Source organism: Seriola aureovittata, chromosome 18 (genome assembly GCF_021018895.1).
Source record: "Seriola aureovittata isolate HTS-2021-v1 ecotype China chromosome 18, ASM2101889v1, whole genome shotgun sequence".
Lineage (NCBI taxonomy): Eukaryota > Metazoa > Chordata > Actinopteri > Carangiformes > Carangidae > Seriola > Seriola aureovittata.
Window position 1 is genome coordinate 21,599,782 of NC_079381.1, and position 12,953 is coordinate 21,612,734.

General features: G+C 42.3%; 2 protein-coding genes across 2 annotated transcripts; one reads left to right on the top strand and one right to left on the bottom strand.

Moving 5' to 3' along the window:
• Positions 1-910: 910 nt before the first annotated feature.
• On the bottom strand, positions 911-4,071 carry s100z (S100 calcium binding protein Z). Its single transcript, XM_056403859.1, has 2 exons — positions 3,907-4,071; positions 911-1,854 (listed from the first exon to the last, which is right to left on the bottom strand). Exons 1-2 carry the CDS (start codon positions 4,045-4,047, stop codon positions 1,699-1,701), a joined length of 297 nt encoding a protein of 98 aa, XP_056259834.1. The 5' UTR covers positions 4,048-4,071; the 3' UTR covers positions 911-1,698.
• A 7,251-nt stretch (positions 4,072-11,322) lies between these two features.
• On the top strand, positions 11,323-12,894 carry ch25hl2 (cholesterol 25-hydroxylase like 2). Its single transcript, XM_056403903.1, has one exon. The coding sequence runs from the start codon at positions 11,551-11,553 to the stop codon at positions 12,445-12,447; it is 897 nt and encodes a 298-aa protein (XP_056259878.1). The 5' UTR covers positions 11,323-11,550; the 3' UTR covers positions 12,448-12,894.
• The last annotated feature ends 59 nt before the right edge of the window (positions 12,895-12,953 follow it).

A 12,953-nucleotide genomic window follows, 5' to 3' on the forward strand; every position in this document is an offset into this window, starting at 1 on the left:
CGCTAATTAACTGTCTGGTTTGGTATTTTGGGACGAGGGGACGTGCAGAGGAAAACCCTTAGAAAATACAGCTTCAGTCTGCACTTCTGTCCTTCCCAAGGTGAGAGTATCAGCATCTCTGCTCGAGGGGGAAGACGTGTGTGTGTGTGTGTGTGTGTGTGTGTGTGTGTGTGTGTGTGTGTGTGTGTGTGTGTGTGTGTGTGTGTGTGTGTGTGTGTGTGTGTGAGAGATAGGCTGATGCTGCTGGACGCAGGTGGCCAGTGCATATTGGGAACACACACACACACACACACACACACACACAGCTTTGGAAAGTACTGTACTGTGAGCTATTTTGAGCTGCATGTACTTTTACCTCCACTGCATCTCAGAGGATAACTGTTTAACCAGCTATCGACCTAATTATTAATCCGTTTTCAGATTTCACATAAACTGATCAAATGCACAACATTGGCTCGTTTTGGGATTGTGACCCTTCACAAGAAATCTGAGTCTTAATGAGGGCTGAACCTGAACCACTGGACGACCTGACTGTAGTCAAAACTAGCTCCACCTCAACCAGCTACAACAGATGCATTGATGCATTAACAACCTAATAATGTCTTATATATCAGTAACAGGGGCCATTTTTCTGCAGAAAAAACTTTTAATTTTGCTTCAGTTTCCTTTTTTAATATCTAAAATTCAGTATTTTGTTTTTACATGGGCAGTATTTTGGATGCAGGACTTTCCCCCTGTATTATTGTATTGGTACTTAAAGGATGTGAATACCTGCACATGCCTAAACATACAGTACATTACAACTTATTGTATCCCAGGAAGATTTTATTTACCATAGTTTTTATTTAGTTTTTACATGATGTTGCCCAGAGTCTTCAGTGGCTGTGATTCATTCATTACAGGAGGTGAATGTTTCTAAACATGGCAGGAAAGCATTAACTGTTACAGACCGTGAACATTCATAATCTTCATCACTGAGTTCAGTATTCAGTATCAATCCTGACGAGTCTAACTTTGGATCAGCATGAGGGGAAAAAATGTTTCTTCTTGGGCAACAGAGACTGACAAGGCACAGAAATGTCTCTGAGTAATTGCACCTTCAGGCTCTGACAATGACTCAAAAGGAAAATATTAGATATTTAACATTTGACATTTATAATCGAACGAGACGGAGGGTCTCGGCTGGGGCGTCAGCTGGGGCAGAAAACTGTAAGAAAAATGATGACGGATGATTCGGAGACAGTTTTAGACGACGCAGGTGTCTTTTTAAAGGTGAATGCAACTAAATTATCGGCAGTCGTGATCGTTCTATGCTGTTTTTCACAGGGAAAACTAGACGAGAGGAGTTTTTACTGTGAAACTGTGAAAGTCTGGGATAAAACAAGGTGGGAAAAAAGTTACAATGACAACGCCATGGAAGATTTAGGAAAGGGTGTCTTTGTGTTTTCTTGTTTCTAACAGCACTTTACTACAAAAATGACTATAACTTGGGTTAAACAAGCTTGGTGCGAGATCACAACGTCATTGTTTAACAGCTCCAGGCTGAACTTTGGTGAGTGTCTACGTTCATATATGTTACATTCATTATCCTGTACTGTGGGAGATGCTAAAACAACTTGTTCAACTGATGCGACATTCACTGTGGTGACATTTGGAAAAATTTACAGTTTGGTTTCCAGATGGTTTTCGTGCAGACGTCTACTTGCTCTTCTTTTTCTGCTCCTGGAAGAAGTCGTTGCAGGCGACGGTCAGGGCGGCCACCAACACAACAAACTCATTGAAATCCACCTCGTTGTCTTTGTTAGAGTCCAGGTCGTTCATGATCTTCTCCACCAGCATCGGATCCTTCTGAGACTGGAAACAAAACACAGAGGATGTTATGTGACGGACACTGTATTCCTGTTTGAGCAATTAAAGCTGCCTTCAACACATACAGACGTAGGTCAAGATACAGGAAACATGTAGGATGAGCAACACTCGTGTCGTCGTTTGATTGCTATTGGAGTTTAGTGTTGACTGTGTCCGGTGGAGAGCAGAGTGATGTTGCTGTTAAATGACCCATGAGCTGCAGCTGATCACACTCGACATTTATTGCTTTGGTCGTTTCCTCCAGGATTGAGAAACAAGACATGGCTTCTCCTTCCCCGCCGTCTCACGGGGCAACGTGATCTTTATGTTGTGGCCGTCGCTGAAGCCAAAGGTTGAAATTAAAACTCCACACTGAAGGCAAACACTTCATTAGGTGAATATCACCAGAGAACTTTTGCATTGTGATTTTTAATGGTCAAAAAGACTCAAAGCTACGTTCAAGCGCGAGAGTTAGTTTGTGTCAGAGCTGAGAAACCACAGACACTGAGATAAATCCTGCAGGTCTGCCCTCGCCATCGTTATCAGCATCAAGATAAATTTGACTTGTAAAGGAAGTATAAGAAGTAATAATAAAATAATAATAATAAATATAAATAATTGTAAATTTCTCAACATTTCAACCAACCAGCCTTGTTTTAGCTTTGTGACAGCACAGTTTAACCAACTCAGTGGAGTTTCAATGGTGTATTTAATTATAAAAGCACTAGAATTTCCTCAAATCATGAAGCAACACTTAATCTGTCAATTTATTTTAAAAAACTATGAATTCAAAATTATTTTTCAACAACTTCACACTTCATGAAGTCTTGAATAATGTTTGTCAAATCGTCTCCTTTGACCTGATAAAATAAATGAGTTTAATTTAAACTAAAAAGCGGTGTAAATAAAAAATAAATTAATAATAGAGAGTAATTTAAAGTACCGGTAAACAAAAAATAAAACATGGCTGTCCAGCAGTTTCAGAGTGGGGAGCATCTTTTAAATATTAACCACCTCATTTCTAAAATAAACCATAAGTATACAGTAATCTACCAGGACGCGGTTTCCAAGTGTCAAAGTTTTCAGTCAGAGGAAACTGAGGGTGAATGTTGGTCTCCGAGGAGACTATAGCCCGCGGGGATGTGATGACATCATGGCGGCGTCTATATTTGGAGGCGATATGGGCCACTGATGATGATGATGATGATGATGATGATGTGTGAGCACCTGAGGCTTCCCATCCACATGAGGGAAGACAAGAAGTGAAGAGAAAATATATATGTATCTGAAGGCATCGGAGGTTTTAGGCCTCGGCCGTTCGGTTGACACGTTGGTCTCAATCATTTGAAATCTCAGGCTTGCACACGCTGCTGTCACACACACACACACACACACACACACACACACACACACACACACACACTGGGGCTTATTACAAATGCCCTTATCTATCTCTGTCTCCACATCCTTTATTTCCCACAGTGCTTTGTTGCGAGAGCCACCAGCAGTTACACTTTGACAGCAGGATAGCAATCGATGAAAAACAATTTTCCTCGAACAAGGTCAGAGCGCTCTTCTTTTTTCTTTTTTCTTTTTTTGGATCATTTGAAAACAGGGTTATCTCATTTCACTGTTGAGCCAGTGAAGCAAGATCCTTAATTGTTAAAGTACCGTGATCACTACTGGTCATTAATTAATCAATTGAGCCAATACAGGGAGATGTAACGGCCACACTCTGGTGCACCAACACATTCCCCGTAATTAAAATGGATGCTCACTGTGAGGATGGTCATATATCTGTTCTGATGCATCAGACCTCCATCGAGGCCGATGTCAAACAGCACACACCGGACGTCATCTGAAAACATTTTTCAAATTCACAGTGAATGATCCAGATCTGCCCCAAAATACAGGAGTTGGTCCGTGACCCCTGAGCCTCCCTCCACTGAGCTCGGTGCAGATCAGCTCAGCACTTTTTCTTTTTGCGTTATCTTCCTGACAAACAAAGAAACCGACAAACAGACGCTGGTGAAAAGAAAATGTTAAAGTCTACTTTACCGTGAGGAAGTCAGTGAGCTCGCTGTTCAACAGCTGCTTCAACTCGCCCTTGTTGAGCTTGTATTTGTCTCCGTCATTCCCAGAGTAGTTGTAGAAAACTGCTATCAGTGCGTCCATCGCACCCTCGAGCTGGCTCGGCATTCTGCTGGAAGGATCGAAACTCTTGCAGCTTCCTGAAAAGGAGGAAGTGTTTTTATGTTTTAACACATTTAATTGAATCAAATGAACAATATTCACATACGGACTAATTGTTTGTCGGTGGGAGAGGAGTCCTTACCTGGTTAGAGTCCTGCACAAATGTGACGAGAGACGCCGCGGCACAGCTTGTTTATCAGGAAGTGAGGAGAGGCCGTGTGGGCCATCCTCTATCCGTGTGCTGATAATTAATTCCACAGGTGAGACGCCCATGGTAACTGTCTTCCTTTCCAGGTTTTAATCAATGCTGTTAAGTGAAAAACAAAACGCGCACCAGTGTAACCCTGCGGGCCTCGTGGGTATTCATCACACCCTGAGCCGTGCTGTGGGCCTTCACACATGTGTCCACATCGCTTGATAGCCGACATCCCTGAAGTGACTCCAGCGCTCTGCAATACTTCATCAGAGGGAGGATGGGTTCAGACCTGTCAGAGAAATCTCTCCTGTATCTGAAAGGAAGATGATCTAATTGTTTAATGTGTCTGTAACAGGTGCATTTAGCTCATTTTTCCTTTTTTTAATATCTGTTTTTACTGATTAAAGTCACGTGTAAATACAGTTATCTTAGTGCACGACCCAGGAAAACACTGTTACTGTAGGAGTGATAAACTGGTGACATCATTTTGTTTTATTCTAGACACTTATAGCCCGTTATTACTGATGTGGTTAATGTTGGTGGATGAGAAACGGCACATGGGAAAACATCAGCTGGACGAGAACTGTGATGTATTTCTCTCAGGGGATTCGACAGGTTTCCATCTTTGTTTTCTTTTTACAGAAGTGGACGGAAAAGAAAAGCTGTGAAATGTGAAACTTTTTTAACATACTTGAAGTTTTTCTTGAGTATTTTAATTTAACATTTCTACTTCGTTACATTTCAGTGTCCTTTTTTATTACACCACTTGTATTTGACATTTAGAAAAAGAACTTCAATAATAACTACAGAGTTCTTGTGAGACTTATTGTCGAGTGTATCAGGTCAAAAACTCTTGATTTGAATTGGAAGACATTGTTTCTGTAAAGTAAATATGTGTCACACTGTCACATCACAAACAGAGGGAAAACAAAACTTCAAGTTAATGAACACTGAATTATATTCTTGTGTATTTCTGCTTTATTGGAAAACAACAAGACAAAATAGGAGGGCGGGAAAAACACCCCTGGTCTACACTACTGATTTATTTCACCAAAAAACCCTTTGAGGTAAAAGATTTGTTTTTATCTGAGTGTAGAAAGTGATACGAAGGCGTCTACTGGACGGCAGGACTTTGAGTTCTCAACCTGAATCCTAGATGTGATTCAGTTTAGGCAACAAAAGCACTTTGGTTAAGGTCGAGTGGAAGGAAGTGATTTCATATAGACGTTTATAAAGCTTGAAGTCACTTTGACCATGTCTGTATTTTAGCCCAGACCATTATTCTCTAACATAAACCAAGTGATGTGAAACATAACCTTAAAGAAATGAGCAAATGTTGTTTGGCAAGTGAATATTGTGGTAAAAACACATAGAAAATACATCAACAGCTGGTTCCTTATTATATTGACAAGAAACCATAAATCTGGTGAAACTAGCTTAACTCTGCTCCCTCTCTCTTTTCTGTTTAAATGTGGGATTGTTTATTCAAATGTGACACATACAGTGTAATTTTAATCCTCCTGTTTAATCTTTTAGCTCATATTATTATTTCACAATGTGTATAATTTATAATGATGAAAAAAAATCACAACAAATGTTTCTGCCCCAAAATCAACCACTGGTTTCACGTCATTCAGGTTTTGATAAAGTTGAATTAGAAATGTTGCAGTGACTCTTTCTTCACTATCAGGTTTCAGAATCACCATGTTCATATTGTAGTGGTTTATTTTTAGCAGCAGCAGCAGCCGCCTCCTTCATCCTTTGTCATTTTGTGTCCGACTGTCACAACTGACAGCAGAGAATAACACTCCATTCAGCCCGCAGCCCCCGAAGACGACGCCCGAGGGGACGTTGTAGTTGTCAGGTGTGTCTGCAACTTTTCCTCCACCAGCAGCCACCGCAACGCAGAGAAGAACTTTCCATTTATTAAGGTGATGAAACAGTTTCCCCTCACAGCTGCTGAGAGTCAGTGTTGTGGACCGTGAAGCGTCTGACGCACAGTGACACCACGTCAAATACTGAAATGTTCTTAAAATGATTCAACAGAATCCAAAATAATGTTTTAGATATCAGCTGTGGATCCTCAGTGCATGCATTGCACAGAATTTTTTTTACATTATATTCTGCAGGAAACAGTAAATAATTTACCAGAAAGACAATTTATTATAATGTGAAAAGTCTTGTTGTGTGTTTTACACCATCACATGTGTATTAATCTTTTATTTGAGGACATATTTACTGCCTTTATCTCAATGATACATGTCTACCCTCTAGAGGTGAACAGCTGCACTCAACATGTTCATGCAGAAATGACATTAATATTAATAACAACCACAAGGCTATCACAAGATTCATTTAAATACAAACACAAAACATGAGTAACACTGAGTGTGTGTGTGTGTGTGTGTGTGTGTCTCTTACAGGAGATTTTAAAGCCCTGGTCCTGGTCTTTAAGGTGATAAAAAAACCTCGCCTCCTGCCTACCTGACAGATGATGTATGATTTTATATCCGCTCGTGAGGCCCTCAGGTCCTCCGCAGTATCTTCAATGTCACTGCAAAGACAATGGGAGATGATGCATTTGTTCTGTGTTTTGTATGTGAGCGGGGAAACGTCCTGCTGCAGTGCGGGGAAGGTGACTCAGAGAACAGCGAAATGTTTACATTAACTGCTGCTGAATCTTAAATGTAAAGTATAAATCAGCAGCTACAGCGTAAGTTAAATGTAAGACACACACTTTATGTGTTTGATGCAATAGCTGGATTTTACAAGACACTTTACCCACCACTGGATTTCAAGTGCAATTTTTTGATATCCGTAATTTATGTGTGTATTATTCAAGCTTTGTCATTTTAAGTTGATTATCTTTTCTTTGGATCTGTTCTTATGGGATCAATAAAGTTTGTCTTATCTTATCTTGTCTTATCTTTACAGTTTAAGCATGACTAGTTATTATTTGTATTTATATGAATCTATTCATTTCCTTCTATTTTATCAGCCACACAAGCAAATATCTCAACAACTATTCAATGGATTGTCATTTTGTTACAGACATTCATGTTCCCCTGAAGACGAACTGTAATAACCTTGGTGATCCTCTGACTTCCCACCTATACTTATCTGCAAATCTAATGACATTGTGATTTCTGTTGGACTAATTAGCCAACGTTAGCATGCTAACACACTGACATTTTGGCATGTTAGCATTGTCATTGTGAGTATGTTAGCATGCTGATATTAGCATTTAGCTCAGAAAGAACAGAGCTGCTAGCACGGCGGCAGACTCTTACTCTTGTTTTTTTGTCTCATCACTGAATTCTCAGATTTTCCCGCTCCTCTGTTCTGCACCGAGCTCACCGGGGACTCTGTCTTCCCACCTTTGCAGAGACTGTTGGAGTGGATGAGGCCATGCAGCACCTGTTGATGAGCCCTGACAGGATTCTGCTCCTGGAGGTGTGCTCCTTTCATACCTTCAGTATACTGTTAACACGAGGTGTCACAAACCCTGAAGCGGAGAAGGGAACACAGTCAGGACGAAGAAGTGGCGGCTGTATCTTCTTTATCTCTTCCACACATCTCAAATGTTGTGGAGGAATCTGGTCTGAATCTAAGTCTGAAAATCACTGACTGATTATTTGTGATAATTATTAATTTAAAATAACATTCTTCAGCTTTGATTCAACCTCTTGTTTTTTCCTGCACAGAGAAACGGACTGATCATCTTCTCCGTTGTACTGAGCCTGATCTGAACTCTCCTGCTCTACAGTATTTACACTGACACTGACACCAGGTGTGACCTTCCTTTTCTCCAGGTGATGTGCTCCATGTCACTTTTGCTGACTTCCTGTTGAACAGGCAACATTCAGGGATCAAAACTCCCCCTCAGGAACGTTTCTCTTTGTATTTGGTAAAAGTGGAGTAAAAGAAATCAAGACTTCAGTTGTTCCCAGTGTTAATAACCCTGCAGTATATTATATATTTTAACCCTAACCACTCCTCACTATTTAGCATTTATAAGCAAATAGCTTAACATATTCCAACACACTATCATGTGTAATCAAATGTTATTTATAAAGGATTTGCCACCATCTAGTGTATCTCCTCTTGTGAAGCCCACGCAAGAGAAAATGAGTGACTATTAATATTAAATTAATATTAAATATGTCTGAAAGCTCAAGAAAGCTCAAGACAGAAATGTAGCAAGAGGACCTTGAGTTAAGTTTTCTTTTTCTTTTCTATTTTGGTAAAAACGTTTTTCCAAGGTGGAGATTGAACCTTCAAGCTCAACTCACAGTGTTAAACTGCAAACCTTTGTTTTTGTGTGTAATCATGTAATTACAGCTATTAATAAGCAGCTGTAATGTTCTCATAGCTACATGATAGTGTGTTAAACCCTTTATTAAGGGTACGGTGGTAAAGTAAAGTGAAACTTTACCTGACACAAGGTGTTAGCGTAGTGAGTTCAGTGTAAACAGCCGCTGGCTCTGAGACACTGTGAGTGTCTCAAACAAAAGATGGCTCCTTTTGGCGTCGGCCTTTATTCTGTAAATGTTTGTTCTCTTGGCCCAGATTTGAACACTGCTGTTTCCACAATGTCAGAACCTAATAGGGATCCAATAACAAACAAGTAAATGACCCACTGTATGTGTCAGCGAGAGTTCATCTTAGGGTCGTTTGTGGGTTATACAACAGATGTCTTTGTTCTGCAGCATGGACCCGTGTCGACCGTCCAGAACCAGGGTGAGTCTGGACAGTGTTTCTTGAACGTGCTGTGGCAGGAGTCTCACACCTTGTCATTGTCTCCTCAGATGCCTAGTGGTGAACATTAGTGATGTGGCGAGCTCCACTTTTTGTATTTTATCAACAAGTGGTAACACAAATCCGAATGTGGTTTTATGATCGTCGGCGTTTACTCACACTGCTGATCACTGAGGCTCTGAAGCAGCTTGTTCTTATCATTTCTGACAACATGCCAACAGCTGCGCTGGATTTCCTGGGTCACTACTTTTGGATGTGATGAGTCAGTCAGTCAGTCAGTCAGTCAGTGGTCAGATCTTCTGCCTTGAGCTCATAGTTATTTTTGACTTCTTACTTCTTCTTTTGGGTTTGACATCAAGGTCCCACAGGAAACGAGCTCACTTATTACTCAGGCACTTTTTTCCCTCCTATTTAACCAGTGTAGTGGCTGTAAAATGCACAGATATCGTCAGTGCGGTAAAACCAGTTTACCTGTGAACAGGGTGGGAGGTTGAAACAGAAATCTTGTGTTAGTGTTGACACAAAACTTCATTCTTGTAACTGAACACTCCCACCTCCTTCCTCTCCGTCTCCCCTGCCCCAACCTTCCTTAAACAGCAACCTATCAAAGTAATAAAGGCAGCCGGAGAATTATTTCTCAAACGCAGCAACAGTTCTCCTCATTCAGCATTATGTTGCAGTGTATGTCTGGTGAAGACTTGGCTTTTATCGCCCTCTACCTGCTGATCTGAGGTATCAGAGACGGGTGTGTGTGTTTTATAATGCTCTGTGCAGTGGGCTCTCATTGTTTACACTGCACTTGTTTACAGTTCTTCTCTCTTCCTGTTTGTGTTTTACATTCCAGTCTTAAAGGGACGTTCCTTCCTCTCCGTGGAAAAACTATCTTATGTATTTTTCATCTGCTTTTTTCTCAGGTCAAAAAACACCCACTGTTTGTTACGACCACTAATTGAAATCTCTGACAGGCTCCTGAGTTTTACGGTGGAAGTTTCTATCCGCATGAATTCATAAGGAAAAACTAAAGTTGCATTTTGCACTATTAGCCTGCAGATCCACAACTATTTATCAAATGCCATGTGTTGTATTTGTTACACATTGACTTGCTGTTATTACGTTGCTATAGCATTAATATGGTCAGACAACAGGGAGTCTTAAAAGGAACAGTTTTTGGGAAATACACTGATGTTTTCTTGCTGAGAGTTAGATAAGAAACTCCTCCCCAGCAGCCAGTTAGCTTAGCATAAACACTGGAAACAGGGGGAAACAGCTAGCCGGGCTCTGTCTGAAGCATTGCCTGTACAGCTCACAAATGAACCTAACTATAAAATCTAAAAAGCAGGGTAGACTTATGTAGCACTTATGTAGCACTTTTCTTGTCTTATTGAACTTTTCTTGTCTTATTGAACACCCAAAGTGTTTTGCACTCAACCACATTCATCCATTCATACAGCACTTTCTCTATACACACACACACACACACACACACACACACACACACACACACACACTCACACAAGGACACTTCAACATGCAGACTTCACTTTACCTCCTGAGCCACAGGCGCCCCTGATTAATTAATTCAATATGTCATGTTAAATCTCTTTGTTGTAGTTTGTAGTGAGACAGAGTCTGACCCTCTCACTGGCTCCCTGGTGTAAACCTACGTACAGGTTCTTCACTTTGATGCCATTTAATGAAAAATCCGTGTAAAGAGCAGGAGAGCATCAGACACGGTATCACATGATATTAATGTCTGCAGAATGATGGTGTCACACCATGGAAACGGGCGCTGCGATCGCCCGCTCCAGCTCCGTTTTCAAAAATGAAATCTTACGTAAACAAAAGTCAGACTGAGCAAAAAGCCAAAATCCAGCATCAGACAGGAAGTGCTTTTTCAATTCATTTCTCATTTGACAGCTTGTCTATGATTAATTACTCTTTTGTGTGAATGTGTGTGTGTGTGTGTGTGTGTGTGTGTGTGTGTGTGTGTGTGTGTGTGTGTGTGTGTGTGTGTGAGAAAGAGAGAGAGAGAGAGAGTGAGAGAGGCAGGAACATTAACAGGCTGATTAACTCACATGTACGGTGGGGGATTTGTCACTTGCTGTAGTTAATGTATAGATATAATGTTTACTCAGTTTATTCTGTTCACAGCCACACCGCAGCAGCCCCGTGCGTTTGCTGACAAAGTCAAATTCACCAGTAAACGGAAGCTCTCTCTCCATGATTTGGGTCAAAAATGAGAGCTGTTGTGGCCTGGCTCCTGAGTCCTGGCTGCGCTCCTTGTGCCCATGAAAAAGAGCCTTTACAGAGCGCCTTCTTTTAAAATGCAGGGGGGTGGTGGGGGTGGAGGTGGGGCTTGAATATACATAAGGGGCTAAGACAGTCCGCCAGTCCAATTTGGCACAACATCACCAGACAATTTGCTGTTGCTTAACCTATACGAGGAAGCTGATTGGGTCTCTCCTTTCATTTAGACTCTCTTTATCTCCTGGAGCTTGTAAGAAAATAATCCTCTTGGAACGGCCCTCCTCTGGAAGAGAGACGCCGCGTTAGTGATGAGCACAGGCTTACTCAAAACTGAGGCTTTATCCTGGATGTCGGATGTGGACAACGTGACTGGGGGCCAGTCCCGGGACTTGGTCCTGCAGCCTGCCTGGGACTACCTCCACCAGAACCACCACGACCTCCTGAGGAGCCCTCTCTTCCCCGTGGTGCTCTCCGTCTCCACCTACTTCTTCCTGGTTGGTCTTTACACCGTGCTGGACCTGCTGGCCCCCGCCTGGCCCTGCATCAACCGCTACAGGCTCCATCCCGACAGACCGGTCACCTGGCCTAACATCTGGACCACGCTGGGCGTCACCATCTACAACCACCTGCTTTATATCTTCCCCGCTGCGGTCGCCCAGTGGCTGTGGAGGCCGCCCACCCCGCTGCCTCGTGAAGCGCCCACTCTTTGGAGCTTCTTCCTGGGCATCCTGGGCTGCATGGTGGTCTTTGACTTCCAGTATTACCTGTGGCACCTGCTGCACCACCGGGTCCCCTGGTTGTACCGCACCTTCCACGCCGTGCACCACCAGTACAACCAGCCCTTCAGCCTGGTCACCCAGTACCTATCTGGCTGGGAGCTGTTCAGCGTGGGATTCTGGGCCACGGTAGACCCCATCCTGCTCCAGTGCCACTGCCTCACAACGTGGGGCTTCATGGTCTTCAACGTCTACGTCTCCACCGAGGACCACTGCGGCTACGACTTCCCGTGGGCCGTGCATAACCTGGTGCCCTTTGGCCTCTGGGGCGGCACGCCCAAGCATGACGCGCACCACCAGCGGCCCGGCACTAACTTTGCCCCATTCTTCTCTCACTGGGACTGGCTGGGGGGCACCCACACTGTGCCAACCCCCTCCAGCCACCCTGCCACGGGAGAGCCAGACGAGATGAAAGGGAGAAAGGACTAAAGAGCTTGAATTAATCTCCCATTGACTCTGTCTCTCTTGTACTCAGTCTGCCTCTTTTGTACCTGCTCTCATCTTGTTTTTCCTCTCTCTCCTCTCTCCTGCAGGCCACTTCCTCTCTGTCCTCTCTCTCTCTGCCTCTCTTTCTCTTTCATATTATTAAATAGACTCACCTTATTTTGAAAATCCTCCACTGCTCTCTAGCAGAACAAGGATATTCTCCACAGTTTAGGAGCTGATTATTTCTCTAACATTTCTCTCTGGTAAGTTGTTGAGAAGAATTATCTTTAATGTTTGTTTTGCATAGACAACCCTGCAGATTTTTCCATTTATCTTAATGTATTGTTACTGTGTCTCCTTGTTATTCTCAGGTCCGTTTCAGTACATGTGTAACATGTTTTGAGCTACTTTGAAAAATAAAAGTAAAAATAAATAAAAGCACCTATTTGAGATTTTCTGTGTTAATCTCCGCTCAGCAGCTCTGATGGAGAATTAGCCGACGGTCGATG